Source organism: Gadus chalcogrammus, chromosome 22, assembly GCF_026213295.1.
Source record: "Gadus chalcogrammus isolate NIFS_2021 chromosome 22, NIFS_Gcha_1.0, whole genome shotgun sequence".
In the NCBI taxonomy this organism is placed as follows: Eukaryota; Metazoa; Chordata; class Actinopteri; order Gadiformes; family Gadidae; genus Gadus; species Gadus chalcogrammus.
Genome location: NC_079433.1, coordinates 20,930,314 through 20,947,267, shown reverse-complemented (window position 1 = coordinate 20,947,267; position 16,954 = coordinate 20,930,314). Strand labels below are relative to the sequence as shown.

Here is a 16,954-nt window from a genome sequence, read left to right as displayed (position 1 = left end):
AATATGTTTGAGAGTTTGTGCATACTGAAAACATCAGGGGAATGTTGTACATTTTTTTCTTTTTTTTTTTGTGAAGCTGACGGCCTGAGTCACGCTCAGAAGACGTGTGGATGTTGAAAAGACACTGAAACACACTTAATATCTTAAACACTTTTATGTCAATCTTAGATTTAATCTGATATGATAGATTTAGGGATTTATTAGCAGGCTTATTCTCTTTAATGATTCCAATGGGGTTTATTCAAGCCTAAATCATGTGTCCAGTGCCGTTCCTCTGGGTCCGGTTGAGGTATGACCTTCTTCTACATCCTTGATGAGTTCCTACTTGTGATCTCTGACGATCATTCATTTAAGGTTTTGTCCAACCTTATCAATATCTCCACAGATGAGTTTGAACCCCTTTGCTCAAGGCGCCTGGAAGCGCCTTTTCTAGGGGACCCTTTTACTCATGCCTGCTCACAGCCTAAACGATGTGAGACCGCCTCTTTAAATTATAATATACTGTAATATTATACATTTACAAGTTAATATTTTTCAATAAGAAAAATAGTCTTGCTAGGAGTAATTAAATTGTCCTGAATCCTCGAACAGCATCACCGTTGTCTTGTTTGCACATCTGAACGGGGGGCAGGTGACCAGAAGAACCTTTCAATAAAAAGACCCACACAGCCCTCCGGTTCCGGCCGCTGCAGATGCACCATCATCCCTATTATCCGAAGAATGAGAGATTATAGGCTATTAGAGGGCCGATGGGCGTGAGAACGACAGGAGACAGGTGAAAGCGAGGGAGTCCATATATGGACAAAGACATTAGACGGGACACTACGGACGGCACTGCTGTATTTGGGTTTGTGAGATTATTGAGATGATTAGTCAATTATTTAATTTCAATGATTCAATCTAAGCAATTTTGGTAACAACATTAATAATAAATGTATTCATGATCCAAGCACATAATACAGAAAGGGCAGTTTTAGTCACTTTATTGTCAAGTGTTATGCAGGCAACGTTTTTTTTCTATTTTCTGACTTGTATCTGTTTTTATTCATTGACAAACACATCTGTACAAACTGATTTTTAAAAATATCAATAAACCAAAGCCTTTAAGGCTAATCTGGCAAAAAACCATTATCAAATGTCATGGAGATAAACATTTTAGAAAAAGATTTACAAATGAGATGTCACTATAAAATAGAAACAAACAAAAAAATAAATGAAACAAAAGTCAACACTAAATATTACGAAAAAGACGTCTACTTTTTTTAAACAATATTTTTTGCGTTCTTATTTATATCTCAAAAAACACATGACGCACAGAGAAGAATAAATGGTCAGTCGTTATTTAAAAAAAGAAAAGCAGCACTACCGCAAAAATCAAAACAAATGAACAACCAACTGAAACATGCCGTACACACACCTTAGATCCAACGAGCACAAATACAACTCCAGCAAAAAGGCAAAGATACCAACCAAAGAACAATAATAAGAAACATATTCTGGGCTCTGTTCATAAAGTAGCAGATGGGTTTTTTTAATTCTTTTTTGGGGAGGTGCTGAAAGGGGAGGAAATAAAATTAAATAAATACGATTATCTTAATCAAAAATTTGTCACGCACGGAACTAACATGGAGCAACATCACCAGAAAAAACGCATCATAACATCCAAGTCGCTAAACAGGAACAAGCCCCTCCCCCATCCCCCAGACATGTCTCCATCCATCTGCCTTTCTTTCCCCAGGTTCTCCTCCTTCCTCTGCTCCAATCGCTCTTCAGAGGCAGAACCCCACAGCACCAAGTAGAAGCCCCAGGTGGGTGTGTTCCCTTACCCTGAGTGTTGCTCAGCTGGGGCTACATGTGTGTCTGACAGCCTCGGAGACTACTGAACATAACATACCACCATTGTGCCATTTCATCATCGTTCGCTGTCTTGCACACGCGCACACACACACACACACACAACCACACACACACACACAACCAAGGTCTCCCTAGATGTTTGCAAACAACCTCAAAGTCCACTTTCCGCAGTAATACAGCTTGTGTTAAGGCATTGTCGTACTTTAGTCACACAAGTGGCCGAAGGTGCAAGCAGAGAGGGAGCGTGTGCGTGCGTGCACACACACAACAACACACACACACACACACACACACACTAAAATAACCCTTTTTTTTCGCAGAGGTGAAATCGGAATGGAAACCATTATTCGTTACCTACCAAACGCTATGCAGCTATCATCTCTCACGTAAAAACCCACTTGCATAAACTCTTTGCGAATGTACAGCTGTATAGACATTCTACCTCTGTTCAAAACCCACCAAAAAAAGGCTCAGGTGTTTAAAGTCCCAACCCAAACCCACCCACACAAAACGACAGCAATGCTGTCACACACTGCGTGTTCGCCTGGGTGGGTGGACTTGTTCTGTAATCAGAAAAAAAAAAAAAAGCATACCCCCCCACCCTAGGCAATGTAAACATAATTTCGTTAGGATTGTCGTTAATAGTATTGCCTTCACTACACAAACCAAGTTGTAGAAAGCTAGATTGTTTTTCTCTTCTGTATAGAAACATTTTCATTGAACGGCCAAGCAGCAGGCCTTCATAGGAATGCATTATTATTTTATAAATCTTATCTTTTAATATGTGCTTTTTTCATCGCTAGACATTTTTTTTTTTTTTTAGACCTATGCCCTCTTCTGATTTCTTTGCTTGAATAACAATTTATCAGTTGACTGGTCTCTATGGAAACATCAATACCTGAACGGAACCAGAGGATCAAACTCAGAGTGACTGAAACCTTTTCCCATGTTATGTCTGATCCTCTCTGACTGCACGGGACTTGGAAAACACACACTTAACACACACGTCCATCCACTCTCTGACATTTTTCTGACATCCCATGTGCAAAAGGTATGTACATTTCTTTGTAAGAAAGAACATTGTTAGAACATTGTAAGTTAAAATCCTACTGAACAACTAAAACAGTCATTATTAATGAGAATAATGAACTCAATGAAAACTGCATACAATCGGAAATTGAAATGTCCAATGGAAATAAAATTTAAATAAAATAACAAAAATCAATTAATATCTCTACCACACACACACATACCCATATCTATATATAGATATATATCTATATATTTTTAGAACTTGTATATATTCTACAGACCTTTTGCATATGGGAAGTGCACACAGGACGTCCCAAGACTGATTGACCCTCGTTTAAGTCCAAATGGTACCAAGCAGAGACCCCACAGTGTGCATAGAGATAGATTCTGTTCATCGTAAAAATCAAACAAAAAATGATGTCTTTTCATATTGGTGTCACGTAGAATCTGGGGGGGGGGGGGGGGGGTCTCCATTTTGGGTTGTGCTAGTTTTGGGTTATACCCATTGCTCCACCATATAATGAAGTCTTATGCAATTCATTACTTCACAAATCTCAAACTCAATCTCATTCCATTATACTCGCTAGATTTAGTTTAGTTGCTATTATTATTGTTATGGGGTCTTTTTTTTTTTTTTTTTTTTTTCATCATTCACGTTCTTTGTCTCTTTTTGAGTATTTTTCAGTAAAAATATACAAATTTTTTGCAAAACCCCTCTGGGCTGACTCACGGGACCACAAGCGACAACACACAGACCTCTGGGCAGGCTGGGCGGGCCTTCATGTCTATTCAAATTCCTCCTCTTCCTCCTCCTCGTCTTCTGCCTGGTGATTGGATGCACTGGGCGTTGCCGGGTCCGAGTCCTGAGTAAGCGTTGCCACGGTGACGATGCGCGGCGGGCTGCCAGGGCCCTCGCCACCGCCGGCCTCCTCGTCCTCCTCCTCCATGTCCTCGGTGGTGATGATGGCCACCGACGCGCCCGCTTTCTTGTTCTGGTGGGTCTTGATGTGCTTGGACAGGTGGTCACTGCGCATGAAGCGCTTGGAGCACTCGGGGCACTCGAAGCGCTTCTCGCCTGCGGAGGAGGGGAGGGATTCAGGGTTAGAAGGGGGCTCCACAATGGTTCACCAGAGCTCTACCTGGTGAACCATCGTGCAGAGCGCGTACCATTAAGGCCCAGTCCCTAGACCCGGGTTACATTCCTGCCCATGGTCCGTTGCTGCTTGTCTTTCCTCTCTCCCATACCTTCCTGTCACTAGTTCACTCTACAATAAAAAGCTCATCCTCATCCTCTTCTTCAAAACCGCTTAACTGGGGTCGGGTCGCGGGAGTAGCAGCTCTAGCAGAGGACCCCAGAATTCCCTTTCCCGTGTCACATTGACCAACTCTGATGTGGAGGGATCCTGAGGCGTTCCCAGGCCAGTGTTGAGATTTAATCTCTCGACCTAGGCCTGGGTCCTCCCCGAGGTCTCCTCCCAACGCTTGGAGATAAAAAAAAAAAGGGGCAGAACGCGATGGGTGGAGGGTCGACGAGTGAACCAGGAGGTGGGACGGAGAGAGGGAACTTTAGGGGGCCCCTATGTTACCCCAAGGTGTGTAGGTGGTTATTACGAGCCGTTCCATCCAAATCCATCACTTAGTTTGGAGGTTTGAATGGAACGGTTATTATGAAGAGACTTGTGTGGCCGTGTGCTCCACTGTCTCCTGACTGGCTGTCAAGGAAAGGACCATGTGTATTTATGAAGCTGAACGGGAGGTCAATGCTGATCATGTTTAGGGTCAAAACAGAGGCTCACAAGATCTACTCTGGTCTCGTTCCATTTGCCTAATCGTACTCCAGTGGTTCCATGATCTCTTATGCCATCCAATGGATTTGGTCTTTATTTTCTATGCGCTGTATTCCTACCTTCAGTTGCTCTCGTATTAATGGACAATTTTACCTTGTTCAGAATGATAATTTAATCAGGACCAATTAATTGAAGTAATTGATCTACTGAGAACTTTAAACTGCAGGGGTTCATTCCTTTCCTTATCCCACATCCTTTACTGGCCCTCTACTGCCTCCAATGCTGTGACGACTAGGACTACTATTCAGCAGGGCTGAACCCCAATATTAGAATTTTCGGATATTCGTTACGTATTCAAATCTCTATTCAGTATTCGGTTATTAATTGGTTTTTAACGTCTATGCATATTGGGGGACTGCGGGTAGAAGGCTAGGTTACATTTTGTCAGAATATCCCAAATATATATGTACAGGTGATATACGTCAAATATGGGCTGAACAAACTGTGGGAGTGTGTGTGGGTGATGGCTGGTTGAAGCAGCCTCACCTTGCCAAGTCTGATTGGACTCTATTCAAATATTAGTATGAATAGAAACGGAAGCAATGCTTTTTCTCTTCATGGTGATCCGTCCCCCAGACACTATTCCTGCCCTGAAATGTGTTTTTTCACAATATTCCAACCATCTTTGGAATAATTGGAAGTAGGCCTACGCTCATACTTTGGAAACCACGTGTGTTCAGAAACGTATATGCTGAAAAGCAGGCAGGGTTTGTCATGTTTATAAATCTGTTATTCAGGCGTTGGCCACCAGGGCTCATCCAAACCCAGTCCCCTCTGACCAGGGAGTCCCAGCAACCTCCTGAAAGCGACTACAAGGTTTCCACTACAAGTTACTGCAAGCTACTACAAGCTATTGCGAGTGACTGCAAGTGACTACCAGCGTTCTACTAAAGGCTACTACAAGCTGGCTAATACATGGATACTACAAGCTGGCTAATACAAGCTACTACAAGCTGGCTAATACAAGCTACTACAATCTAGCTAATACATGCTACTACAAGCTACTAAAAGCTGCCTAGATGGCAAGCGGCAGAGGCATATCGAGGGGCGACACATTTCCCCCAAAAAGGCTTTCCTTAGAATATGTCAATATGTTTATCAATAAAAAAATTAAGAGAGTGCGCCCCCCACACCCAGCCCCGACCCCGCCCTGCTCACCCGTATGTGTCCTGCGGTGCCGCTGCAGCTCGTCGCTTCGGGTGAAGCGCTTCCCGCAGAAGATCCAGTTGCAGACGAAGGGCCGCTCGCCGGTGTGCCAGCGCAGGTGGGCCCGCAGGTGGGACGTCTTGCCGTACACCTTCCCACAGCCCTCCATATGGCACACGTGCTGCTTCTTTTTGGAGGGGTCCCCGCTGTTCCTGCAAAACACACACATACACACACACACACACACACACACACACACACACACACACACACACACACACACACACACACACACACACATACACACACATACACACACATACACACACAAACACACAGACATTGTGGTTAGCGGCAATGTTCCCTCTAATCTTTCCGCACTGAGCAATTCATATTTTTTCTGAGCACACATTACAGCACTGTGAGCAATTCGCAAACACGGGACCTGCCGAAAATGACCACAAACCTGCGTTAACCATAGCGGATTCAAAGGGATGACAGCAAATGCATCAATATGTCTACAAGGTTGATATTTATTCAATATCCTTTATTGTGGTTCACCTTTGGGAACATTTTAATGAATGGTGTTTTACCAGTCAGTTTAGTTGAACTAAAAGGATCTTTGGTTGAACTTCAATAAGGTTTAGAGAGGTTATTATGAATGGTTCACTGGTTATGATTGATAATGATATACAAAATAAAAGTATCCAAGTTGTTTATTCATTTCTCAGCAGGTACAACATTTAAGTGGAACTTCATTGAAAGAAAAACGCTAATGCAGTGCTTAACAATAATTATAAGCCTACGCAATCATTATTACATAAAACAACTGCATATATGTATTAAAACAGAATTAACCTACATGATTCAATGACTAAACATACGTCAAAATGTTGTTGCAGTAATCAAGATCACTTTGATCTATATTAGGCCAAATAGGTCTAATTGAAAATATTGGACATTTCTACCTCAAATCTTCTCTCGCCTGTCTTTGTCCCCTTTTCAGTGGTTGAAGACCTTGTCAAGGTCTATAGGACCCTCTTTTCGCCTTGATTTAATTCTCATCAGTTGGTCCAAATGGAAAACTTCAAGGCGGTTGCGCGATTTTGTCTTAATGGCATTCATTCGACTGAAACCACGTTCACTAGATGCTTGGTATGTGCAACAAATGTCAAGAAGTTGTACCAGATCTGGAAAATGCTCGCTTTTCAGCGACCAGGTTAGAATCTCAGAATATTACTTGAGCAGTCCGATTTTCCTTTTTTCATTAACCATGAACTTGAATTTGTTGATGTTGACAAATGCGCCCCGGGACCGTATCGTCTGCTTCCTCCAGAAGCGCTTCGAACTTCTTCGCCAGATTGATCAAGTCATTCAGCCCATGATCAAATTCCCCAACTGCATGATCCAACGTGTCCGGCTCAAAGGCAGCCCACTCTTTGAGCTCATTTTCAGGGATGCGGGCATTCAAGTTCTCACAAACTTCATGGACAAACAGAATAATGTCTCTTGTGTTTACTGCACTCTCACTTTCCAAAACTGTGAGCACTCGTTTGCCCCAGTGATCTCGCTCTCCTAAATATTGCGCACCTAATTTCTGTATTTTCGCTCTGGCAATGCAGTGCCCATCCATAACCGCATGTTACTGCGCTTTAAGCAGGTGCACAGCTGAGCGAGTTCCTCAAGCACTTCTGCTAGAACAGTGAGTGCAAATTTGTACTTGGTGTCGGTCAGTTTTCTATGACAGTATTATGCAATGAGAGTCAGTTTCTTAGGAGCAGCATTAGGTCAGTGCGCTGAAATTTCGCAAAAAAGCGTGCACAGCTTGGTAGCGTGACAGCCAACGCACTTCATTCAAAGGCCTAAAAGACAGTGATCTACTTCCAAAACCTCTGCCATCTCTGTGAATTTGGCTTTCTTCACAGATGATCTGCAAAACATGGAGTATACTGTCCCGAGTAGTGTTTCTCCCTTTTTTATTATAGGGACATCTTTCCATGCGTCATCAATCTCCAATTCCCCCCTATGGGACATGCAGTGTTGCTCAGTCAGGTGCGGTACCTGACGCTTCAGCCCAACCTTTATGTCGGCCTACCATGACAGAAGCACCATCTGAAGTAAACATTACCATGTTGTTCATATCTAGTGCATGGTCTGCATAGAACTTGGTAATGGCATCAAGGATGTTTTCTGCAGTGCATCCTGAAAGCTGAATGATTCCAGGAAAAAACTGTCTTGTAACTGAAATCAGTTTGCTCCCGAAATTTAATGCAAAGCACAAGCATCTTATGCACTGAGATATCGATACATTCATCAACAATTAGTGTGTGGACACAAGCACTTCTTATGCTGCTTATCATCTCAGTCTGCTCATCTGAGTTGATACATTCCACAAATTCAAAAGCAAAATTTTTGCTTCTCCAACTCTGAGGTAGGTCGACGTTTCTTTGCCATATGATCGTGTATATCCTGAATTGATAACATGGACATGTTGGCATTAATTGCTAGCATTACATTGTCGATCAATATTTGTATTTGTTCAGGGTTGGATCGTGCTCTCTGAATTTATCTATCTCGGGATCCATTAGTTTTGTTGAGGAGTTGATCGATGAAGTTCACATGTCTAATCTTAATGTTTTCAATGTGTCAGGGTATCTGCAGGTTTCAGCAAGTGAAATGTAAGACTTTTTAAGACCTTTTTAATACCACCTTGAATAAAATGTAAGACCTAAAACACGCAATGGTGGGGGGAATCCCGCTGTATTATAACCCAAGCATAGCATGTGTGTCACTCAATGAGACTCATTCACCTACCCATTGTCGCAGATTAGCTAGCAAGCACGCAGATAATCGTTTATATATGCAGCTAGCAAGAAAGAAGCCTCTCTACATGTCCTTCCTGAAAAGTCTCACGAGAAAAATAAACGGTCCTGCCCTGACAAATTTAAGACCTTGTGTTACAGTTTTTAAGACCAGCATATGACACTTGTAACGAATTTAAGACTTTTCAAGGCCTTAAATTTAGAAACATGAATTTAAGACTTTTTAAGACTTTTTAAGGATGCGCGGACACCCTTGTCTACATGGACTTTCTGTGTCAGATGACGCTTTAGGTAATCAAGCTTCCCCTCGGACCAAGTTTTCCCACGAGCGAACTCTCCTTTCGCTTTTGCCTCCGAGCAGAATTTGCAGATCACGCCACTGCTTTGTTCATATGTAAATATGCCTGAAAGTTGTATCCTACCTGGACAATCTTTCGTGTCAGTTTGGACTACTTCATCTAGCCACAATTATTTTAACGTTAGGCAGACCTTTTTCTGGGGCACCTGCTCTGTCTTTCTTTTCGCCATTGCAGGCACATAGCCAAATTAGCGCCAACGTGGGCTAGTGCCACTATGATTGACAGCTGGCCCACCCTATTAGAAGGGCAAAATTCAGCAGTTTGAAATTCAAGGAACGAAAAAATAGCCCATATTATAATGTCACACAAAATTGTGTGGAATAAATTTTGTTTCAATAAAGAATCATTATGTTACAAATATCTACAGAAAGGCTCTTTTTGTAAATTTTTTATATTCAGCACTTAATTCTGATTGGGTACATCTATATAGGGGGTCGCAGCATTCTGAGACTAGACAGACACGCAAAATAACCTGCTGGGGGTTGTTCAATGGAAACAACGAAATATAGTATGCTCTGATCGCCGATTATAAAGACCAGGCAAAACGTGAGCTTGTAGCCGCCATCATTCGGTATATTCACCGGCCAATAATTAAGCAGGCAGTTGGTTTTGTTCAGACTGAAGACATGAGTTCAACTGGCATATCTCGCAAAATTCTGGAAATGATTTAGCCTCTGCAGCTCAACCCATCACTGATGATTCAGGCTGGTGATGGGCCTCTCTCTCCCTCTCCAACCCTCCCTCTCTTCCACCAAATTCAGGGGCCACCAGGACGGAGCTCCAAGCTCATCTCTCTCCCATTCTCTCGCTCGCTTGCGCACTGCGATCACACTCAGCAGGCACGCAAGCACCGTACATCCGGCTTGGTTGTCAGACATGTCAGTATTTTAAATGTTTATTATCTAGCCTACGTCGCCTTTGATGCTCCGATTTTCAACGAGTTGGGTCTGTCTGCGTCCTGTAAGACGGAGGCGTAACATGTAGTAGGAGGCTTAACTTGTAGTCGGAGGAGGCGTAACTTGCACTAGGAGGCGTAACATGTAGTCGGAGGCGTAACTTGTAGTCGGAGGCGTGTCTAGTACTTTTCTAAATCGCGGAAGTGATCTGTATGTAGCAGTGGTGCGCGGGTACATAAATGACCGCAACTCAGACCTCAAATATTAGGCCTTCAATTTACTTACCGTCATGAATATCGGAAGACCCAACGTCAATGAAGATCTCGTGGGAACCGTGATTTAGAAAATAACAAGTTACGCCTCCTAGTACAAGTTACGCCTCCTACTACAAGTTACGCCTCCGTCTTGCAGGACGCAGACAGATACTATTGTTTTCAACCCCTGAAAACAAATAGTTGCGCGGCCACTTTGACTGGCCTGCACAGCCGCACGCGCGTGCACCTTAGAGGGAACATTGGTTAGCATTCAGGTGTGTTCGCATGTGTGTGATTAGTATTCAAATCAGTAGTGTGTGTGCATAGTGTGTTCACCTACTTTAACACATCAACATTTTTCAGTTTTCAGTTCATTCATCATCCTAGCTGAGTGTTGATGTGTCCCTGAGCAAGACACTTGACTCTGCCGTCGGTCTGTCAATGTGTGTATTAACCGATGTAAGTTGCTTTGGACAAAAGCGTCTGCTAAATGCCTGAATTGAGATTATGATCAGTTATGATGGTATATATGCAATTATTACAAATTGTATCGATACAAAAGTTTGGGTGCAATAAAAAAGAGTTTCAAGTAACTACTGTATGTAGTTTGAATCTTGCCACAATGAAACTATTCTCCACTCTGCTTTGGCTTCATGAACAGATTAACATCACAGAGAGCACTAGTGAACCTGGTGTACTGTCACAGCTCACTTTACTAAACCCGTTTCTGAGTGAAAGTGGACCACTGGAGCAGCAGAAACAGAACATGGGGCAGGAGGAAGAAATACATCAGCTCCACCAGCCAGAAGGCCCTGGTCGCCCAGACGCCCCGAATAATAATGAACCCGGTGCGAAACACATGATCACCACCCGCCCTCATGCAGTGCACACCTTCTCTGAGGCCTGTGTGTGTGTGTGTGTGTGTGTCAGTGAGTGAATGTGTGTGAGAGTGTGTGTGTGTGTTCTGGTAGAGTTACCTCCCCTCGCCATCGCGGCAGTTGGGACAGGAGCAGGCGACGCGTCGCAGCCTCTTGCTCGGCGGGCCCTCCTGGTCCGACGAGTTCTGGACCAGCTGGTCTGGACTCATGGAGGAGCCAGATGCCACGTTGCCCAAGGTGACCGTCACCGGCGGCGACTGAACTTTGACCCCCTCTTGACCCTGGGGTTGACCTGAGGGTTACAGATCCAAAGGGAACACCGTTTAGATGAGATTCAGAAGGAGTGTGTAGCTGTCTTTAAGGGAACAGCATCTTCATGAGGTGGAGAAAGTACTGATAGAGCTAAAAGCTACGAGTAAATGATTGATAAGATTGGTGCTACTGAAACCTCCACAGATCAAACAGGAAGAGAGCGAGTGTTACACTGTCTTTCTGTTTTCTGTTTACGACGAGTTAAACCAACAGGGCAATAGCTACCTATTGTATGTTGTTTGTATGTGTACCGTGCAGTTGAAATGCTGCAGTCACATGTACAGCCAAAACCCCCCGTGCATAGTATAACATAGCTGGTTAGCATGTAGCTGACTAAGGCGTGACATGGCTCTTTACCCTGCAGGCTGGTGATGGTGAGGGGCACACCCTGCATCTGGACCCCCGCGCCGCCCAGCCCGGCGATGCTGACCGTCTGCACCCCGGACCCTGGGTTGATCTGGGCCGCGCTAAGCGTGAGAGGACCCCCGCCCAAGGACACCAGCCCTCCGCCCCCCAGGCCAGCCCCGCCCCCCACAGGGGCAAGTGTCAGCTGCTGCTGCAACGTGGCCCCCAGGCCCCCCTGCAGGGACATCCCCCCGGGGAGCTGCAGGGTCTGCCACGTGATCTGTCCGTTGGACGCCATGGTGGGGGCCCGGATGAGCACCTGGGCCGGGTTCTGGAAGGCCTGGATGGGCTGGAGGGTCTGCCCGGGGGCCAGCTGCAGAGTCTGGATGTGCTGGGGCTGCTGGCCGGAGGCCTGGCCCTGGGGCTGCAGCTGGATCTGCTGCAGCACCTGGTGGCCCATCTGGCCCAGGATCACCTGCTGGATGGTGCCGCTCATGTCGGGTTGGTTCTGCAGCCCGTTGGCCAGGCTCGGAGAGTCCATGTCGCTGTTCTGACCCTGTGCTTCTGCTCCTCCACCGTCCAACCCGGCGCACACCACCTGGCCCCCGTCTGACATCCCATCACTGCCGGCAACCGTTGTTATGGTACCGGTTGTACCTGTCCCGGATACAGTTGTCGTGGTGACTAGCTGGTTGCCATTGGCGAACGAAAAAGTTCCGTCTGCGGATTGAATGAGCTGCACGGCCCCGCCCGCTCCCACATTGTTAATAACAGGCAACGCTAGGGTCATGCCCCCGAGGTTGATGGGTACTGTCATCATCGGAGCCTGGGAACCCGACAGGGCCTGCAGCTGGATGGGGAAGGACTGGGCGGGCCGTATCTGCAGCGGGACCCCCTGGTTGGCTGAGCTGGTGAGGATGGTCTGCTGGTTGGCCGGCTGCAGGATGGTCTGGCCCTGGCTCTGCGTCTGGATGAGCTGCATCTGCTCCGGGAGTCCGGTGATGGAGGCCGTCTGCGCGGGGCTGATGTGGATCTGCTGGCCGTCGGCGGTCTGCAGTTGGGGGATGACCTGGTACTGGACGCCGCCCCCTGCGCTGGGCATGTTCTGGACTTGGATGATTTGGAATTGTTGCTGCTGATTGGCTGCCACGCTGTTAGTCCCGCCTATCGCCTTCATCTACCAGAGGAGAATGAACACAAGTCAGATTCAACACTTTCCAAGATTAGCGAGATGGAGACGAAATGAAATGCAAACGTGGCCCCGGGGCCCACCGCCTCACCTTGCGCCCGCCGGGAGAGCTCTCGCACGGCATGGTGGTGGCCAGCGTAACCGCAACCGGCTGGTGGGCGTTCTCCTTGGCCATGGCGGGCGCAGTGGTGATGATCTGCCAGCCGTTGCCCGTGAACTGGGCGGGCACCAGCTCCAGCTGCTGGGGCAGCAGGGCCTGGGCCCCGGACGCGTCCAACACAAACTGTCCCCCTTGGAGCTGGGCCGACTGCAGGGGGATCTGTTGCTGGACCGGCTGGACCTGCTGCTGGGCGCCCTCCACTCCCCCCTGGCCTCCGATCTTACTGCAGGTGGCCGCGAGCAGAGCCAGCGGAGAGGGCTGCGAAGACTCCTGGGTGGAGTGGGGGGGAGAAAATAAAATAAGAGAGAGAGGGTGGGGAGAGAGAGAGAGAGAGAGAGAGAGAGAGAAAGAGAGAGAGAGAGAGAGAGAGAGAGAGAGAGAGAGAGAGAGAGAGAGAGAGAGAGAGCTGCCACTTTGGGTGGGCGGTGTAACAGGAAGCAGGAATGGGTGGGCGTGTGAGAACCACATTTCTCTTTCCTCAGTGCATACGAGAAGAAAATACCTCCTTCTCATTTTCTCTCTCTTCCTCATTCTATCTTTTAAAAGGAACTAGGCCGCTATAAAATGCACCACACCTCTTACACTCTACAGTAGACACTGACTTTTAGGACCATAATGGCAGTGGAATCAACAAGAACACTATAACTAATGTACTTATTAAACAACATAAGATGTACTTAGAAAGCCATCAAAAGCCAATCAAGCAAAAAAAATATTAAAATAGGCTTGAGCAAATAATTTTGAGGCCGTTCCTCAACAGCCTGTTTTAACACAGTGGTACTAGGCTAGTAGGAGAACTATTGCAGACTAGTCACAGGGCTGGAGAGGCTGGTTGTTCTCAACAAGGCAGCCCAAAAAAGAAGGAAGTGAGCACAGCAGAGAAACGCCCCCAGTGCTGGCGCACACGCCACAGTACATCCGTGGCCCTACAGACATCTGAACCGTACCAGCTCCGTACCTGGGATCCAGAACTTTTGCCCTTTTTAGATGCTTTCACTCCGTCTGTTCCCGATGTTTCCTTCTTCAAGTCTGCAAAATGAAACAAAAGTTTCGTTGCAGGATCATGTTCAGATAAAGGTATCGTGTGTTTACGTGTCTGAATAAGTGTATTTGCCTAGAGTCCAAAGTGTACAACATGGCCACGCCACTGTAAGTGGTCAGCATGTTTCTGCCACAAGACATTGCAAATATCACACCCCAAATGAGGATCAAGCGTGGATATAATTAACCAGTCGTCTCATCATCCACATCAAAAGGGACAGAAGCATCAAAAGGGACAGAAGCCTTTCTGTCGGGAGGCAAAAGATGGGTGGAGACGGGGAGGGGGAGGGTACCTACCGCTCATAACGCATTAATATACCGAGGGAGAGGTGTACTTCAAGACAGAAGGCCGGACGGGGATAGTGACGGAGGCAGGCGGCAGAAACGGAGGACGGCCTCTATTTCTTCCGCGAATGGTTGGCGCTGGGTTGTGGCGTATCTTCCCGTTTGACGAAACCACCCACCCGCCAGGAAGGGCGGTACCAAGGAAGACGGTGTAACGGCGAATAACGGAGAAAAGTCCCGTCCTCGCTCCCCTACCCCCTTCACAGCCCAGCGAATATTCCTCTTCTCGGAGAACGCATGAATGGTCCAGAAACTAATAAATGAGGCTTTGGGAGAATTATGTCCAAGGCGAAGTTGGCGTTGTGTGATGGCAGAGGCCCACCCACTGCCATTTAAGCACCAGGCCAACACCCTCTCGGCTCCTCTCCTCGTCGCGAGGGTTTCCTCTCGCCGCCCGGAGTGCACCTTGTCGCCGTTCTTCATGCAAAAATAACCGCTACCCGGATCTGTATTTGGTGTGAATTCTTTATTTCTTGGAGAATTGATTTAGCAAAGATACAGAGAGAAAGCTGTGGCTTTTGTGGGCGGACGCGCTCCTCCCACTTATTCAGATTGGATGACAGGATTCCGCGTGCGAGGGTCGAGATGGGAGTTGTATTTAGAGAAGCCTCGCCTTCTCCACCGTGAGCCGGTGTGGAGGACTACTGCTCCCATGATGCCCCGCGCGGCAGTGTTCGTTTTTTAGTCATGTTGGTTTGAGAGGTAAAAGGCGATGGGCGGAGACTTATGTGTTGTGGGGGTTGGGCAAATAAGAGCAGGAGGCGTGGGATAATTCGGTGAATAAGAAAGTCCTCAATAAATGCATTAAGGACATTCTTCCGGAAACATAGAATAGGAATAATCATCCCTGTCCGAAAATATATATGCCTATATGGAGACTCTTGTCTATTAAGCTTATAACATTTAACCTGCTAAAGAACATGTTGTAGGCCTACTGTAGTATTAACGTATGTTCAACAGTGTAGAGCCACAACATCTAATTGAAGCCTGCTGTTCCGCTATTATAAATTCACAAGACTAATCTAATGCTAAATTTAAGAAGGGACCCTAAACACTGTCACCTGACTGACAGCTTTCAATCATCTTGTTCACGGAGCAGGAATCTAAACTTTCTCTCATCAACCACCAGTTTGTTTGTTGTCACCAGCAGCCCTTGGCCGCTGTTAAGGAGGGGCAGCAGAGGGTGGTTGGGTGTGTTTTGTAGCGCTGGAGGCAGTTGAGAATGGCCTGCTACTAGGAGAATGTGGGGTCTGAAATAACGAGGTTTGGGTTTTCTCCTTCAGCTCACCAGAGCAATGTGGCAGAAGCCTGCACATGTTTTCACAATAACTGCATTGCATGATACATACATATATAAAAATGGACACGCACGAGCAATCACACACACATATACACACCCAAAAACAGATGCATGCTCTCACACACACACACACACACACACACACACACACACACACACACACACACACACACACACACACACACACACACACACACACCCTCACACACAGATGCATGCAGGAATGCTCACCCCCCCCCCACACACACGTATGAATACTCTCTCTCTCCCCCCCCTCTCCCACTCCCACTCTCTCTCTCTCTCTCTCTCTCTCTCTCTCTCTCTCTCTCTCTCTCTCTCTCTCTCTCTCTCTCTCTCTCTCTCTCTCTCTCTCTCTCTCTCTCTCTCTCTCTCTCTCTCTCTCTCACTCCTCTCTCTCTCTCTCACTCACTCATTCTCTGTCTAACAGACAGGCTAACCCTGTAATTCCAGCGGAAGCCAACCCTCTTTATCCCGCCCCCTGGGCCACTCGGCAGGGCGTTGCTAGGCGACGGTATGAAGTCTGAAGAGGTGCTTATGTGCGCCTATCGATGTGGGGAGACAAGAGGAACCAATGATTAGTGATTGATTCAGAAGACAATTGATCTTAGTCTACAATTATGAATGGAAAGGTATTTTTTTTAATAAATAATCTTTCCAAGATCTCATTGTATCATTGAGAAAATGTGAACCTTCACTACTATGCCACATTTCACAATGGCATGTTCTTAATTGTGTTATCTATTATAATTTCCAATTGTATTGATATTTATTTTTCAAAATAACAGATAATACACACAGAATTATCCTAACCTGGTCAATGGTCCCTTCCCTAATAGCAGTAAGGGTCCGGGTTCGAGCCCCAGCCGCGGGGAGTCTGTATGTTCTCCCGAGTTCACGTTGGATTCCTCTGGGGCTCCGGTTTCCAGAAAAAACATAAGTTAACACACCGTGCCAACAGGCAGGGCACTGCACCTGGAGGGGTTCCCTGGCCCTGTGAGGAGGCAGTCCGCTGCCCCAGCATCAAATGCATCACATGCAGAGAATGAAATGTTCTTTTAATTGAATTGAATTGAAAATATTTATTTATTTCGAACGTAAAGACAAAGAGAAAGTAAAGACAAAGAGAAAGTAAAGACAAAGAGAAAAACAA

The 16,954-nt window shown here is 46.2% G+C and overlaps 1 protein-coding gene across 1 annotated transcript; it reads right to left on the bottom strand.

Moving 5' to 3' along the window:
• Window positions 1–953: 953 nt before the first annotated feature.
• sp4 (sp4 transcription factor) lies at window positions 954–15,030 on the bottom strand. The gene is made up of 7 exons (XM_056582106.1): window positions 14,436–15,030; window positions 14,056–14,126; window positions 13,029–13,367; window positions 11,761–12,925; window positions 11,191–11,383; window positions 5,895–6,094; window positions 954–3,964 (listed from the first exon to the last, which is right to left on the bottom strand). Exons 1-7 carry the CDS (start codon window positions 14,440–14,442, stop codon window positions 3,675–3,677), a joined length of 2,265 nt encoding a protein of 754 aa, XP_056438081.1. The 5' UTR covers window positions 14,443–15,030; the 3' UTR covers window positions 954–3,674.
• Between the last annotated feature and the right edge of the window lie 1,924 nt (window positions 15,031–16,954).